Source organism: Miniopterus schreibersii (genome assembly GCF_964146895.1).
Source record: "Miniopterus schreibersii genome assembly, chromosome: 7".
NCBI classification, from domain to species: domain Eukaryota; kingdom Metazoa; phylum Chordata; class Mammalia; order Chiroptera; family Miniopteridae; genus Miniopterus; species Miniopterus schreibersii.
This window is the reverse complement of record NC_138108.1, coordinates 4600819-4617418: the sequence shown is the minus strand read 5'-3', so window position 1 is coordinate 4617418 and position 16600 is coordinate 4600819. Positions and strand designations below refer to the sequence as shown.

At 47.7% G+C, this 16600-nt stretch overlaps 1 protein-coding gene across 2 annotated transcripts in view; it reads left to right on the top strand.

Annotated features, from left to right (window-relative positions):
• The first annotated feature begins 554 nt into the window (after positions 1-554).
• ARMC9 (armadillo repeat containing 9) overlaps positions 555-16600 on the top strand; it is a 74105-nt gene continuing 58059 nt past the window's right edge. For both annotated transcript variants that reach the window (XM_081142780.1, XM_081142781.1), the window contains exons 1-7: positions 555-654; positions 1822-1909; positions 3506-3631; positions 5316-5486; positions 7180-7335; positions 9651-9743; positions 12788-12812. In XM_081142780.1, coding sequence (XP_080998906.1) covers positions 1859-1909; positions 3506-3631; positions 5316-5486; positions 7180-7335; positions 9651-9743; positions 12788-12812 — 622 coding nt within the window. In that variant the 5' untranslated portion in view covers positions 555-654; positions 1822-1858. The remainder of the gene's footprint in view (positions 655-1821; positions 1910-3505; positions 3632-5315; positions 5487-7179; positions 7336-9650; positions 9744-12787; positions 12813-16600) is intronic.

The following is a 16600-nucleotide window of genomic DNA, read 5'->3' as shown; positions in this document are numbered from 1 at the left end:
CTCGTTTTAGACAGAGGAAGGGGGAGAGAGCGAGCAGCACATCGATATGAGAAACATCAACGCTTCGGCTGCTCCCACAGGCAGCCCCACTGGCGGCAAAGCTGCAGCCTGGGTGTGCGCCCTGACCCGCAATGGATCCCGCAACCTTTAGGTGAACGGACGACTCTCAGCCAACTGAGCCGCCGGCCAGGGTTCCAGTTTTACGAAAACCCGAGTTTTCACGTGGGGGGGGGGCAGGGTTCTCTAAAACCCCTGGAAACTGCTGCAGTGGGGGGGGGGAACCCTGGCGCCCGGAGTTTAAGGTAGATCTTGGGCGACATTTTGGGTTCTAAAGGGGTCCGGGCTCACTGCAGAAAATGGGAATCACGACTCCCATGTCCGCCCGCGAACGCTACACAGTAATAATCTTCTCTCGAGGGGTCGTTCTCCCGGTGGTAGGTAGCCCCGGACTTCGCTTTACTCCCGCCCAGGAACGCGCGCCCCCGAGTTCCCAGAGCTCCGGCTTTTCCTCCCAGTAGGCTCCGCGCCGCCGCGCGCCGTGATTGGCCGCGCCTCCCCACGTGACGCCGAGCTGGCGGCGGCGGTTGCCCGGGCGACGGCCGGAGCAGAGGCCGCCGGGCCGGGAAGGCGCGGGTCCGAGCCGTGGTGCCGCAGGTAAGCACGTCCCGCGCCGCGGCCGCGCCGCCCGAGCCCGCCGCCCCGAGGCGCGGGGAGCAGCGGCGGGGCCCGGGAGCCGCGTCTCTGCGAGCCCTCGCCCCGGAGGCAAATCCGAGGCGCCACCTCGGCCGCCGCCGCCTCGCTTCTTTCTCCTCACCGTCCAAGGCTCCCTGCGGCGAGGGCCGCCGCCGCCCGGCCAGCCCGAGGACGGGCCCCTGCCTCCCGCCGCGGGCCCTCATCTTTGCTGCCACCCTTGGGGGCCCCTCCACCTGGGTAGCGGCGGCGCGAGCGCGTCGCCCGTCACCTCATCCGCTCACCCCCTGCCCAGGCCCCCCGTAGAGTCCGCATTTCATCCGCTCTGAGCAAAACCGGGGTGCCTGCCGCGCGCTCGCCTTCCCACGGCCTTACCCTTGGCCACAAACCCCGCTGGGGAGGGCTTCGGAAGCTGCCGGGCACCCTCGGGAGTGAGGCAGCGCTGCCTGGCCTCTGCGGGAAGCAGAGCAGCGGCTCTCAGACCCGGGTGTGCGCAGAGGTCACCCCGGGAGCTCGTGTATAAACCGTTCTGGGGCATGAGCCTGCCCTGACGCGCAGGGACGTCGGGGTGGCGCTAGGAAGTGCCCTTTGCACAAGCATCTGGCGAGTCTGATTCGGGTGGTCCAGACTTTGGGTAACGCTGTGTAGTGGGATTTAAGTTCCCACTTTGCCCCTTGCTAGCTGAGTTATTGGGGGCACCTCAGCCTCCCTCAGCCTCAGTTGCCTCACCTGTAAAAGGAGAATATAAATCATACTGACCTCTCAGGTTTATTGTGAAAATAAATGTGAAGCTTTTCTGCACGTTGCCTGGTAAACGTTAATCCGTCAGTAAATAAGCCTATTGCGATGTAAAGGTTTAGAGAAAAACTCTGTAATGTCTGAGAGTGTCCGAGTAATAGAAGACCCAACAGTGAGGGCCTCACCTTTGCTGGCAGAAGATCACAGCAGAACCCTGTTCACATGACGGTCACAGATGAATTCCCCTTGCCTCCTAATGTGACACACGGACAGCAGCCTGGGATAGGGCCCTGGACATCTTTGGGGGCCCTTATCCTGCCCACGACAGCCACCTTTTCGTGATTTCACAGATGGTTGACATGAAAGCTTTTGTTTTATATTTTTGCCTTGTAGAGGTTTTTGCTGGGAGAATTAGCAGTGACCTTTCAATATGGGGGATATCCTGGCTCATGAATCCGAGTTACTTGGACTGGTGAAAGAGGTAGGTGTGTTATCCCACAGGCCACAGAGAAAGCCCTTGGGAACTTGTAACGCTTGCATTTACAGTGCGGTAAATTCTGTAGTGCCCTGCCCTCTCTCTTCTGTCATCACTTCGCAGTTATCTGTTTTCCATCACAGCATTTTCCATGTTTACATTTTGTTTTCTTAACTGAAATCTTTTTTTTAAATGTTTTTATTGATTTTTAGAGATAGGAAGGGAGAGAGAGAGAGAAACATCAATGTGAGAGAGAAACATCAATAGGTTGCCTCCTACACACCCCCCGACTGGGGCTCGAGCCCACAACCTAGGTATGTGCCCTGAGCAGGAATTGAACCCGCGACCTTTTGGTGCATGGGACTCAGCTCAACCAACTGAGCCATACCAGGCAGGGCTAAACTGAAATCTTAAAGCTGCTTTTTAGAATTCTTTTAAAGAAAATTATAAAATCAACACATGGTTATGGTAAAAGATTCAAACAGCCTGAAAGTATAAACATTGAGTTTCTCTGCCCGGCCCCTGCAGTGACCACAGTTAATGATTTAGGGTATTATCTTTCCAGGCTTTTTTTGTATTCAAAATATATTCAGGTGTCTGTAGTTTGTTTTACAAAATGGGATGGTCCCACACACATTGTTCTGTAGCTTGTCTTTTGTCTGTCAGCAGTAACGTAGACTGAACATCTATCTGTCTCCCTGTGATCCTCACACTTTTGAATGCTGGAGAGCTTTTCATTCAGTGGCTGCACCGTAACTATTTCACTCGTGCCCATTAATGGACATTGAGGTGTCCCACACTGAAAGCTTCCAAAGGGTCGGGCCCACGCCTTATGCTTTCTGGTGTTCTCTACTCCTTTATTGTGGGGCTGGCATATAGCTGGTGCTAAAGAAACGGTTGCTGCTGCTTTACTGTGTGAGTCAGCTGTAGGTTAAGCATCGAGACGCGTGGCAGTGGAACAGGACGAGGCATGTACCTGGAGATGTAGCTTTGGGCTTTGTTGGAGTGATCCTGAGTAAATTCTTAAGGCTGTCACAGCTGAGGGGTGTGGACAAGCCTGGGGACAGCCACAGTTAGAGGAGGCGCAGACGGAAAAGTGTGACTGACAGTGTCAGGAGTAGCAGGGGAGCCCGTGGTATGGAGCGGGGCGCAGGGCAGGGGCGTTTGAGGATGGTGATCAGCAGCCCTCCGCTTGAAGACCACTGAGGGCATGGCTTATCTTTTCATGACTTTTCCTCTTAGGGACAGGCATTATTTCTAATCCCCCTGTTTCAAGTAACAAATTTCCAGAGACCTACTAGACCCAAAGCCATCAGGCCATCTGCCCATCACCCACCTTTTTCAGACTGATTTATTTTCTCTTAATAGTTACAGTGAGTCATGGAACTCACATTTTTCTTCTGAAAGCAAGCTTATTTTCTGTAAAGAAACATTTTCTGTGTTACTGTCTTTCTAGGCTTTTAGTGTGTGTATGGATAAGTAAGTTCCAAGTTGGATCCCGAGTTACTTCTCCCAAAGATGATAGCCTGTTAACCCCATTAGAAACGTGATAATATTGACGTGAAAACAGAACTATATATACATTTGTGTTCTTTTTTATAGTATTTAGATTTTGCTGAATTTGAAGACACCTTGAAAACATTTTCAAAAGAATGCAAAATGAAAGGAAAACCATTACCTAAAACAGCCAGTGGCTCTTTAAGGGACTCCAAATCATCAATAATCCAGGTAATGCTTTACTGGTTTTTTTCCATCTCTGTTGATAATCAAGATGTTCCCAACTTGTAAAAAATGCTGCTCTTTGAGAATGTTGGAATCTTTTCTGGGGACCTGGTCAGAGTGACTTTTAGACTCTCAGGTGTCAGTGATGAATTAGCAGTGTCGTCTTCTCATCTCTGTGCCCTTCCTAGGAAATGGGCAGTGACATATGATCTTTCACATACATTTCTTTGGAAGAAGGAAAAGAGGAAACCTTGCAGTGCTTAGGAACTGAGACAGACGTGGCCCTGATCCTCAGGAGTCTCAGGTTGTTAGTTCCAGGTACCAGGGACACAGTGATGAGGGGAGACTGGGGGAGGGAGCAGGTTGCACTGACAGGGCAGCATCGTGCCACAGGAAGCCAGAGCTGCTCTGTGAGTCCGAGTAAACTGCAATGGGCAGACCTTAAGGTTAGAAAAGACCTTAAAATCCCTTGTTTCAACCATTTGTTGTCTCCCTCCCATTTGTAACATTGTAGGTAAGTTCACCTTGAGGACATCCAGTGACAAGAACATACTGTTTCCTGGGCAGCATGTTTCATCTTTGCATGATTTTATTATTTTAATAAATTTATTCATTTCAGTATACCCACTTCCAAGAAAAATGTGAGCCTTGTTTGAGAAGCCCACTGAGTAACTGGAAGTTAGGCCACAGCCACTGCCTGTCTGCTCCTGGTCCCTGACTCCCCATGGCCTGGCATGGGGCACTGTAGAGGTGGCCTGCGGAGCTCCAGGTGGGGCTGCACCCTCTGCCCAGTGCCCCTCCGGCCTCAGTCACCTGGACACAGTGCTGCCACATAGACTGGGACTGTTAGGAAGTTCTTTAGATTCTACCTTGTACCTAAAACTGAAAACCTGTGCAGCAGGCATTTGTGATGGGTCAGCTGTTGTTCTTCTTGTGAGGCAGGTGGTGTGATAATTGCCATCTCCTTTCTCTGCTGGGTGGTGAGGTGGGAAGCTGTCTGTGCCCTGCAGTCACACTCGGGCTCTGAGGTTGGAAGGGGACCAGGCTGAGATCTCTCCTCCATCTCTAGCCTGGTTCTGTACCTGGAGTGCCCAGTCTCTATGGGTGACAGCTTCTCACTGTGCCATCTCAGCTAGACATGCTTCTAGCAATGGGGCAAATGGCAGTGCCGCCTCCCAGGCCTGGGTTCGACAGGGTCATTATGTGAGCTCCTGCCACCCGGGGACTTGGCACTGTGCTGCCAGCAGTTCTGATGTAGGAGGCTGGTTCTGCTGAGGCCTGCCTGGCTCTTGGTCCGGTCTGTGTTTATCTGCTGCTGCTGTGGGTCAGCAAGTCCAAAGGGTGACTTCACTGTATTCATGTGCCTGTGAGTTCTGTGGCTGCAAGTCTGGCCAATGCCTGAATCCTTCCACCTCAGGCCTTAAATGCCGAGTCGGTTTCTTATAAACCCAGATTTGATACTGCAAAGCGGGGAAAACCAGGGTTGGCCTGCAGGAATCTCAGCCTATGGAGCTGGAAGCCCCTGGGTCTCCAGTTTTCTGCTCCTTACCTTTGAAAAGGAGACCTGTTCTCCTCACACTGAAACCTGGAGTCTTGGGGTCTCCAAGGTGTTTGGGAGGGCTGTGAGAGTTTGGGGTGTTGGGAGAGCGGGAACCCCTATGACAGGTCCGTTCTAATGTCTTCTCCACAGAAGGACCTCCTTACTGCATTTGACAACGGAGCCCAGAAGGTGTTCTTCGGTTTGTGGGAGGAGCATGTTCCCAGCTCCATCCGGGATGGTGACTCCCTCGCCCAGAAGTTGGAATTCTACCTTCACATCCATTTTGCCATCTATCTTCTGAAACACTCCGTGGGGAGACCTGTACGTTCCCCGTCTGAGTAGTTGTTAAGGGAGACTGATAGGTGGTACGTTTTCCAGATGGGCACTAATTTAGTTTTATGACCACTGTACCGTACTGCCTGGGGTAGGTGTCTTGTGTTCTGATTAATGATTTTCCACCTCATTCCCAGCAGTTTATTTTCTAATTGACATGGAAAGTTAACAGTTTCTGCAATGAAAGCTACATTGTTTTCCTGAAAACTCAGCATATATAGATTATGTCTAAGTACATGTATGTAGACCACATATTGGTCATATGTTAGAAGAGGAGTTTAAGCATGAACAGTGGAAAATGGTATGCCTGTTTGTGCAAGTCTGAGTGATGAGTCTTTTCCCAGGTGGGGCTGGAGACATGCCCAGAGGAGAGGGCTCTGCAGGCTGCCTTAGCGGGAGAACCTTTGAGTGCAGAGCAAATAATGGAAGGGGATCAGGGCCAAGCTGACATTTGACCACGTGCATTTGGTTAGTGGCTTCTCCACACCTTACCTGCCGTCCCGTGGACTTCTGTTAACTTATTAAACTGTCAGGGGGAGCCAACGGAGGGGTCAGTGACGGAGAGAGCTGCTTTGCAGTGCATTGTAACCGCCATTCTTGGACCGCTGTTCCTTAAGATAGCACTCCTGTGGATGTGGTCAGGGGAGATTTTCACTTTCTTTGTATTTATTTCTGTTTTTGAATTTTTTCATTTTGATAGAAGATTTTAAAAAGTCAACATTATATGTTTTTTAATATGTCTTTATCGATTTCAAAGAGAGGAAGGGAGAGGGAGAGAGAGAGAGAAACATCAGTGATGAGAGAGTCATTGATCAGCAGCACGCCTCCTACTGGGGATCAAGCCCACAACCTGGGGATGTGCCCTGACCGGGAATCGAACCACAATCTCTTGGATCCTAGGTTGATGCTCAACCACTGAGCAACACTGCTGGGCAACATTACATGCTTTTTACGTCTGGTGGTCAGAAAGGGGCTTCATGATGAGGTGCAGTGAGATGCTTTGATTAGAACAGACGTAACCTGTGTATGAGGCTACGCGGGGCGTAATTGGTGAGGCCGAGTGGTCTGGGAAGGAAAGCACCAAATTCAGGGTTAAGAAGCTCAGCTCATCCACCCTCCTGATTGAGGCACAGGAGGAGATGGAAACCCTGGGATGGACTTGTCTTGCCTGGGGTTTCATATGGAATCAGTGAAGCAGGCAAGATCAACGCTCAGTTACCTTAATGAAGGCAAAGGATGTGATGTGGAAACTTCTGTTTCAAAAAACCATTCACCTTTAGAAACCTCTCCTAGGGAATCATGGGAGTGCACACAGATATTTATGGTCTTAGAAATGTGGAAACAATCAATGCACATATCTGATATGGGGAATTGCTTAAATACATTGTGATAGGCCCACGAGATGAGGTTTTTGTCCTGCCATTAAGATGCTTATGATGAATGGTAAGGATGTGAGAAAAGGGTAATAAAGTAAAAGGCAGCGTATTGAACACATGTCTGTTCTCTGATATTCCTGATAGTTTCATGAAGGGGTGAAATCGGGGGTGATGATAGAGTGACTGGAGTGCTTGCCAGGCTGTGTGGGGAGGCTGCCAGCGCCGTGGCTGGAGAGAGAGGCTGGGTGGATGGTGGGCTGCCGTCAAGCAGGGAATCTCAAGCGAGCATCTTCCCTTTCTTGTAGGACAAAGAGGACTTGGATGAAAGGATTTCTTATTTCAAAACCTACCTGGAGAGCAAAGGGGCCGCGCTGAGCCAGACCACGGAGTTCCTCCCTTTCTATGCCCTGCCGTTTGTCCCCAACCCTATGGTGCACCCATCATTTAAAGAGCTCTTCCAGGTGAGTGACGGCCTCCGACCCTGTCAGGTCCCAGGCAGCATTGTGGTGTTACCTTGTTTACGCTGATGGCTTCTGAAGGATACTGTAAAAAACTAACACTTGCTTTGTTACAGTTTAAGAATATTCAGATAATTTGCTTTAACAAACTTTCTTGTGCCATAAAATGTGATTTTTTTGGTTGCACCAAGACTTGTTAATCCAGACCGACATGAATATTTTTAATATACTAACTTCAGTGTATACTTTTCAGTACTTTTGCTCCTGTCTACATGTGTTGTTTTGGTGGTCATCACAGGTATGTTAGTGCATATGCGTAATAAAACCTGAAGTTAACATCTTTGCTCTCTTCCTGACCGTTACAGGATCTGAGAGCACTAACCTCGTCATCCCCTTTCCAATCTATGTGCTATTGTTGTCACGTATTTTAGTTAATTACTTTGACCCCAAATATTAGAATTTTTTGCTGTTCTATGCAATCAGTGTGTGTGTAGCTTTACCCTTACACCTGCCGACATTTGCTTGCTACCCCATCTCACATTGAGAACCTTCCGTCTGGGATCATTTTCTGCTCCACCTTAAGTATGTTCCTTTAAAATCCCCTTTGGTTGTAGACCCTTCTTTCAGTTCTTGTTTGTCTGAAAACGTCTCTACTGCATTCTCAAACGGGGTTCAGAATAGTAGGCTTACAATTACTTTCTTTTAGTACATTGAAGTTCCCATTGTTGCTATTTTGAAGTTGACCAAGTGTCAATTGCTGTTACTTTATAGGCGATCTGTCTTTTTTCTCTGGCCTTTAAGATTATATAATTTCGCCCGGGCGGGCGTGGCTCAGCTGTTGAGCATCGACCTAGCATCCAGATGATCAGGGTTTGATTCCTGGTCAGGGCACATGCCCCAGTTGTGGGCTCGATCAGTGACTCTCTCATCATTGATGTTTCTATCTCTCTCTCCCCCTCTCCTTTCCTCTCTCTGAAATCAATAAAGATATTAAAAAAAAAATTATAGAATTTCACTACAGTGTGTCTAGGGACACCCAAATGTTTTGTTTTGTGTTGTTTTTTAATGTCTTGATTAATGCTGGCCAACACAGCAGTCCTTTCCTGTGATTCTTTTTTGTGTATTGAGCACAGAGAGCCTAACACTGTGTTAGTTTCCTGTGGCTGCCTAACAGAGGGCCACCGATGAGATGTCTTAAAACGACAGGAACTTATTGTCTCACAGTATAGGACCTCAGAAGCCTGAAATCCAGGTGTCAGTCAGCAGGGCCAAACTCCCTACGAAACCTCCGGGGACCCCTCCCTTCCCTCTTCCAGCCTCTGGAAGGTTCAGTGCCGCTTGGTGCATGGCAGCATAATTCCAGCCTCTGGTCTGTCCAAAATCTCCTTTTTCTTATGAGGACACCATTCATGTGGGATTAGGACCCCACCCTGCTCAACTGCAACCTCATCCTAACTGCAGCAACCCCATCCCCAGAGACCTCACATCTGAGAATGGGACACAGTTCAACCCACAAAACACATATTATAAATAAACCTGTCATGCTGTGTCAGGAAATCACAAAATCTTTTTAAAATGTAAGACTTTTCTGCTTATCTGGCAGTATTTTTTGAAAGTCAGGTAACACTGGATGAACTGATTAACACGCTGCTGGACTGATTGGGTGGGGTGGGAGGCGTCGGTGAGGACATGGAGCTGGAGAGGAGCCGGTGGGAGGTCTGTGGGAGCTGGGTGGGCGCTCAGCGGTAAGTGGGTAGGAATTTTTACTGATACAGCTTCATTTTGGTAGAACTTCTTAGTTTGGGTGGTAGATATTTTTGTATAAAGATGGTGAGGAACATTGCCTTGGGAGAGATTGTTGCCTGTGACACTGTTTTCGTTCACCAGGGCGGAGTACCTGAGGGACTGTCTTTCGTCCTTACCTGTGAGCTTTACGGGAGCGAGGGCCTTTCTTGGGGAGGCCCTAGGTACCGTGCGATCGCTGCGTGCCTGCCAGCGCCTTGTACGCCTAAGCTGCACTGAATTCTTTTTGGAATTCAGCCTAAGAAGATTACTTGTCATGCTCGTGTTTAAATCACATGAAATATGCAAACCATGTACAGGGTTATTTTTCCCGTTTATGAAAGAACTCTTTTTCCTTCCCGTTGTGGGTACCTAAATTTTCAGTAAATGAATCGGTCAGTTGTCCAAAAACCTGCATTTTACAGCATCACACCGCTGCCAAACGTTGTCGTGCTATTTAACCGGAAAGGCACAGCTGGGCGATGCCGTCGGCAGTTAGTGACGTAGCTTTTGATTTTCCTTGTGTTTTCCTTCAGGATTCTTGGACTCCAGAATTGAAGTTGAAGTTGGAAAAGTTTCTAGCTTTGATTTTTAAAGCCAGTAACACGCCAAAGCTTTTCACATTATATGTATCCTTTCGAGGCCGCTGGAGCCCACCCTGGTGTTAGAGGAGCTCGCTGGCTTCGTCCTTGCGGGCAGGGAGGGGACAATGCTGCTTCCGCGTGTTCCAGGTGAATGAAGGGGGGGCTGCGCCAGGCCCATGAAGGGTCAGCTTCGATGGCATCAGGTCTCTGAGATGGGGTAGGGTCTCGTTTCATGTCATGTACTAAAAGCTGTCTTAATAGGAGAAAAAGTCTGTCTTTTGGGGAAAAAACTTGGAATAACTGTCTCTTGGTAGAAGTTCCTTCAACCACTTTTCAGGCTGCACGGCCCTGGTGCTAGATCACATGACCATGTGACTTGTTATTCAAATTGGGACTTTTTAAAAAGCAACTTTATTCAAGTGAAATTTACATACCATAAAAGTGTACGATTGAATGATTTTTAGCAAATGTTTAGAGTTGTGCAGCCATTATCATAACTCAATTTAAATGAGGTTGCTTGTGAAAACAAACGGGGCAGTGACTGGGCAAGGGCCTCTTGGGCAGCAGGTGAATGGAGACTGTCCAAGGAAGGGTAGGATGAGGGCCACCACCCCGGGAGGCTGGTTCCCAAAGCCTGTTAGTCTTTCAGGATGCTTGTCCGCTTTTACTATGAACAAGAGTATATCAAAAATTATTTCATAGCAAGAACATAACATTTGGAGTTGTAAAGTTGGTGTTGGTTCTAATAATGAAAATTAGTAGGCCACTTGCTACATAATACCTGCTTCATTTCTGACTCCAAAACAAAGAGCTCCGCACTGAGCTCTTTCTTGGTCTCTGCTTTGGCTCCCTCAGTCCTCGGCGGCTCCCTGTGGCCCATGTTCAATGCCTGAGCCTCACCTTGAGACTGTCCACCGTCTGGCTGACCTACAGCTCTTCCCTCTGCTTTTATAATCCTAAGGTTTTGTAAGGTGCCACCCTCTACCCACATACCATGACACCTTCGTATCCAATCCATTTCCTCTTAGAGTCCCATTGAGTTCCACAGAGAATGGCAGTTTTCAGCAAAATTAGGACTTTTCCAACCTGGCTTATGATTATTTTTGTACTCTTTTAAAAAGCATTTCTCAGCTTAAACTTAATGGTGCCAATATGTTAAGATTCTAAAAGAAATTATTTACATACTAGATCCTAAATGCCCATATTAATAATAGCACCCACTTTATAGAAATAATATGAGGATTGAGGTAACACATGGAACTTGCTTAAAATATTTGACACATAGTAAGCGCTCGATAGCTGTTAGCTGTTAATATTATAAATTATTGCAAATACTTGTTTCATCCTGTTCAACATTGGAGCAAATATACTGACACAGAGCAGGTAGCTATAAACACTATTCCTTTCTTTTCCCTGGTACCTGGAAAAACACATATCTTACATTGAATGTTGTGCTAGGAATCAGAGATCCAAAGGAAGGGCCAAGACCTAGTTCTCTTAGCCAAGGGGAGCTCTGAACGATAGAATGGGGGACAAGCAGACAGTGCGGGGTGGGAATCCTGGGGGGGACGGCTCGTGCCGAGCACTGCGCCGGCATGTTGGGAAGCTGTAGGGAGTCAGCGTTCGTGGAGCCGAGGGGCCAATACAGAGAAAGAGACAAGGCAGTGCCAGGTCATAGAGGTGTGGGTGAGGTCCTGCAGGTAATGAGGGGCCTTCAGAATGTTCTAAGCAGGAAAATAACATGCTCATATTTACATTTTATAAAAATCACTTTTTCATTCCTGATTATAAAATTGATCATATTCCTTGTAGAAAATTTTGAAAGCTCAGCAATGCATTTGTACACATACATACACCCCAAAGCATATAACATTTACAATAAAAAGGGTAGATACCTGTATGTATATATGTGTTTTTTAACATTTTTATCAAATGAAGTGAGCATTTTCCCCATATCTTAAATACTCTCCAAAAACAGGTTGTTTCCTCAAAAGTTAAACTGAGTGACCATGTGACCCAGCAGATCCACTCCTTGCTATACACCCAAGAGAAATGAAAGCATGTCCACCTGCAACTTGTATGCAAATGTTTGTAGCCACATTGCCCAAAATAGCTGGAAAGTACAAACAACCCAAACATCCATCAGCTGATGAGTGGATAAACAGTGTGGTTCATCCTCACAATGGAATATTATTTGGCAATAAAAAATGAATTACTGATTCATGTTGCAACATGTCTGACCCTTGAAAACATGCTAAGTGAAAGAAGCCACACACAAAAGGCTGCATGTTGTATAATTCCATTTGTATGAAAGGCCCGGAAGAGGCCAATCTGTAGAAACAGTAGAGTGGTGCTTGCTGGGGACAGGGGAGGGGAGGGAGAAGGGTTGGCTGCTAATGGGTGCAGGGTTTCTTCTTGGGGTGATGGAAATGTTCTACAGTCGATTGTAGTGATAGCTACACAACTCTGAATGTGCTGAAAACCATTGAAATGTACACCGGAAATGGCGAATTATATACTGTGTGCATTACATCTCAATAGAGCTGTTAGAAAATAATTAAGAAAACCCACACAAAACAGGTAAAAATGCCTTGCCTTCAGTCACATGGCCAGAGGTGTAGGAGCTGAGGTTTGCACCCCGGCAGCCTGGCTCCTGAGTCTTGATCGCAGTTACTGTGTGATTACTGGTTTCATCCCAGTCCCAGTTTCCTTAGGATAAAGCGTAGCACTGAAGTTACAGAGTTAAAGGGTGTGACTCAGGTTTGCGTTTTTAGTAGAACATTTGGGTAGCAGTGGGGAAGGCCTTGAAGGCGGTGAGGAGGCAGTTAGGGGGCTGTTAAAACAGCACAAGGCGTGGGTGCACACCGAAGTAATTGAGATGGAGAGAAGAGGGCTTGAGAGCGAGTCATCCAAGCAATGAGGAGTCAGTAACCCTCTTAGCAGTTTACAGCAGCATTAGGAAGCTGCCTTCGCCCCGAGGATCCTCTTCGGCCACGCTGCGGCTCTGCCTCAGGCCCCACGCAGGTGAGGTACCCCGGGGACTGCATCCTGAGTGGCCGTTTTCCTGAACTTCTTCTCCCTTATCCCAGAAGGAGAGTGGACCAAGTCACAAAGGTAAATCATGTTGATTAAAGTGTTTTAAATAATAGCTTTGCCAACTCAAGTTTTAAGTCATGAGATGGAGAGAATTCCGCGGACTTGGAAAATGAGAGCTCTAAAAGCCTAAATATTTATGAAGGGCTTTGCAGTCATTTGTGTCTGAGTCCTGGAGGCCACTCTTCAGGAAGGCTGGTATTTTTAGCTTCCGCTTGCTCGTCAGGTAACTAAGATGTGGAGAAATGAAGGGAATCCAGGCGCTGTGCCCATGTAATTGCAGCCTCGGAATTAGGAGACACACGGTGGGGGATTCATTTTAGTCTCTCTCGCTTTCACCTAAAGCTAGTCTTCAAAGTAGGAATTCCAGTCTTAATATTTTAGCATAAAATGATGGTTTTCCATGATTAGTCAGTCATTTGTACCAGAACTGTTCATTTGTCAGAAAGGTGAAAAAACTTTAATTAGCGTGACGTGGTCCAGAGTTGGGTTCGCTGCCTGAGTTTGTCCTTGGTACTGCGTTATGAAAACCACTTACATTGTTGTGCGGGTCAGGTGCTGGAAAGGGTGTGTGATGTGCTTCAGGCCCGGATGAGTGTGGCTGCGTCATCCTCAGTTCCCAGCAGGTGGAGTTTTACTACAGGAAATAGCACATTGGTAACTGAGTTAGCTTGTGGCCTTCCAGGGAGGTGACAAATGTGTGATGCTGTAGTGGCTTCAGATGAGAAGCAGTGTTTGTTTTTGTGCTCGGTAACTGTGCAGATTCCCTGCCCAGCAGTCCTGAATTCAGGTTTTGCCAGCTGTGCCACCCCTCCTAGAGCTCAGTGGGACAGACCCTCTGACCTTCATGGAGGAGCCACAGTCCTGTGCCTGAGCAGAGGAGCAGGGGTACAGATGCGGCCTCCTGGGATCCACATGGAATGATCCCAGGGTCCCCAGCCTGCAGCCTTGCAGCTCCTCGAGGTTGCTGTGCCCCTAACACAGTTATGTCCAAGGACAAGTCCCAGCCCGTCTCTCCAGCTCCTCAGGCCTGCTCCCTGCAGTGTTGGTCCAGTCCCCAGGCCCTGGCTGGGTGGGTCCTGTGCAGCTATCTCACATCAGCACAGCTGGATTCATAAACCAGGCTGGGCACTTGGGTCTTGCCCTGCAGCACCTGGACATGTTCCTTTGCCCACTGTTTCTCCTGCTGTGGCTGCCTAGGAGGCCACCTCAGGCCTTGTGGCACGGAACAACAGTGTCCATTTATTATCATCTTTTGTGGTCTGGGAACTGGGCTCAGTTCTCCCTTGGGGTGTCTCATGGGTACAAACAGAGCTGGGTGGAGCCGTTGCCGAAGCTTCCTCACCTCGTGCACAAGTCCTCTGGCTGGTGCTGACACTGGCTGTGGGCTGGGGTCTCAGTAGAGGCCCTTGACTGGACCACCTATGTGGACTCTCCATGTGGCCTGGGATTCCTCAGGGCACATGGTGGCTGGGTTCCCAGGATGAATGTCCCCAGAGAGAACCATGGAAGCCCTTTCTGACCCAGCCTCTGAAGTAACTCAGTGTCATTTCTGCTGCATTCTCTCCCTTAGTAGTGAACCCCTGGTTGGGCCCACATTCAGGGAAGGGGAACTGCATCTCACCTCCTGATGGGAAGGCATGTCGAACACTCTGCCGCCACGTTTCACAACCACGCCCGCCTGCGTGGGCCCCGGAGACGGCCTAGCCCTTGCTCAGCCTGCTTAGTCCCGGGCCCAGGGGGGAGGTGGTGAGAAACTGCTCCTCGCCTCCCGAGTTTCTCCGGCTCATCGCCCCAGCATCCCCTGCAGTTTTTGAGGCTAGCTTTCCACCGGGGACAGTTATGTCTCTGATAAGTGGCCCAGTTTTGCAGACAAAATAAACATGGGGGGGAGCAAATAGAAGAGACTATTCTGTGTTTTTCTCCAGGTTTTTAATTTGGAATTTCATCAAGGAGACCAGGGTTTGCCCAGCCGGGCATGGCTCAGTGGTCAAGCGTCGACCTAGGATCCAGGCGATCGGGGTTCGATTCCCGGTCAGGGTAATCAATGACTCATCATTGATGTTTCTATCTCTCTCTCTCCCTCTCCGTCCTCTCTCTGAAATCAATAAAGATATATTTTAAAAAAACAAAAAACAAAAAACAGGGTTTTCGAGCTTCTTTAATTTGATTTTAATTGAGTTTTTTTAGGAGAGCCAAGCAGAATCGAGTCTGATAGGCACAGCGTGTTTCTGTGGCCGAATATATCCTGAAATGCAGTTGTGCTGTGCAGATTAGAGAGTAGCGCCGCAGAGACTTGTACCAGGGGCTCAGCCCTGGGCCCAGGCCCAGAGTCACGGTACCCAGAGGTCACCTCTCTGCCCCCTCCTCCCGAAACTACAGCTACAGTGACCACAGAGACAGACATGCCTCCAATTTCATTTAATTCTAGATTCAGATGTGTTTTTAATTGAATGGTTGGGTGATATTCTGTGTCTTAATAAGGTTTCACAGATAAAGTGAGATTTTCATACTCTTGAAGGCGTCAGGAAAAGTGCTTGGGGTAGGAAATTCTCTCAAAAGGAATTACATTAAAAATGGTGTTTGGAGTGAAAACTTGGGTTGGCAGCATAGCATATTGGATTATTATTTTCACCTAGCCATCTAAAAAAGATACAGAAACAGTATCTTTTAGCATTTCTGGCATTAATTGATTTGGCCCCTTCAGAAAGTGAGCAACAGCTCATTTTTCTAGAGTTCAGAGCCCTAAATAATATTTTTAAAGATGGTGACCTATATTTATGGTTGTGAGTCATAACACTCTTCTTTAGTATTTGTGGATTAGCAAAACAGAGTTGATTTATATCTGAATTTGAAGAAGGAAGAGTATGTTTTATTGTGAAGACCAAGTAGCTGGTTTTAGATTTTTACATGAGGTTAGAAAAACAGTTCCATATTTTATTTATTTTTAAATATGTTTTTATTGTTTTGTGAGAGAAAGGAAGGGAGAAGGGTAGAGAGACAGAGAGAGAGAAACATCAATTGGTTGCCTCCCATATGCACCCTTACCAGGGGTTGAACCTGCAACCTGTATATGTGCCCTGGTAGGGAATTGAAGCAGGGACCTTCCTGTGCTGGTGCGCAGGATGACGCTCACCTGTGAGTCACACCCACCAGGGCGGCAGTTCCATATTTTAAAATGTATCATTTTGTCTTGAGCATCTAACGGATCTCAAAAATGAAATCTTATCTCTTTAAAAATTAAAAAGCAGCGCACCTAAAGAAGGAGGAATGTTAGCAAGGGGAAGCTTGACCAACTGTGGGGAAGGTCGCCATCACTTTTGTTACCATTTCATTGCTCACTGGAATGACAGGATTCTTTCAGTGTGCTCAGCTCTTGTTTAAAATGTGGGATGCAGTTCTTTGGACTTTTGAAATATGACGAATCTCAATAAATTTCAAAGACATGACTAAGCCAGTTTCGTTAAAATAACATGGAATAAAACATCTCCATTAAAAGCTGAGCTCTTGCATGGCAAGGGGTCTTGGCTTAGATTTCCTTGTCTCATAAAACATTTGATGGGATAAAAGAGGTAAAGTTCTGTTTAATGCTCAGAAGTAAAGTTGATGTTTTGGGCTATGACTTAAACAGTTTACATAATGCTCAGGTCTTTTTTGTCAGCAGCTAAGGTGTCTGCAAGGTGCTGGCTCTGGATAGCAGGCTATTTGGAAATGGTGTATTGGAAATGGTCATAAACGTGTCAGCCCTTCCTGCAGGCTGCTGGCAGTTGGATGTCTTTCCCATGAGACGTACCATATCTTGAAACTTC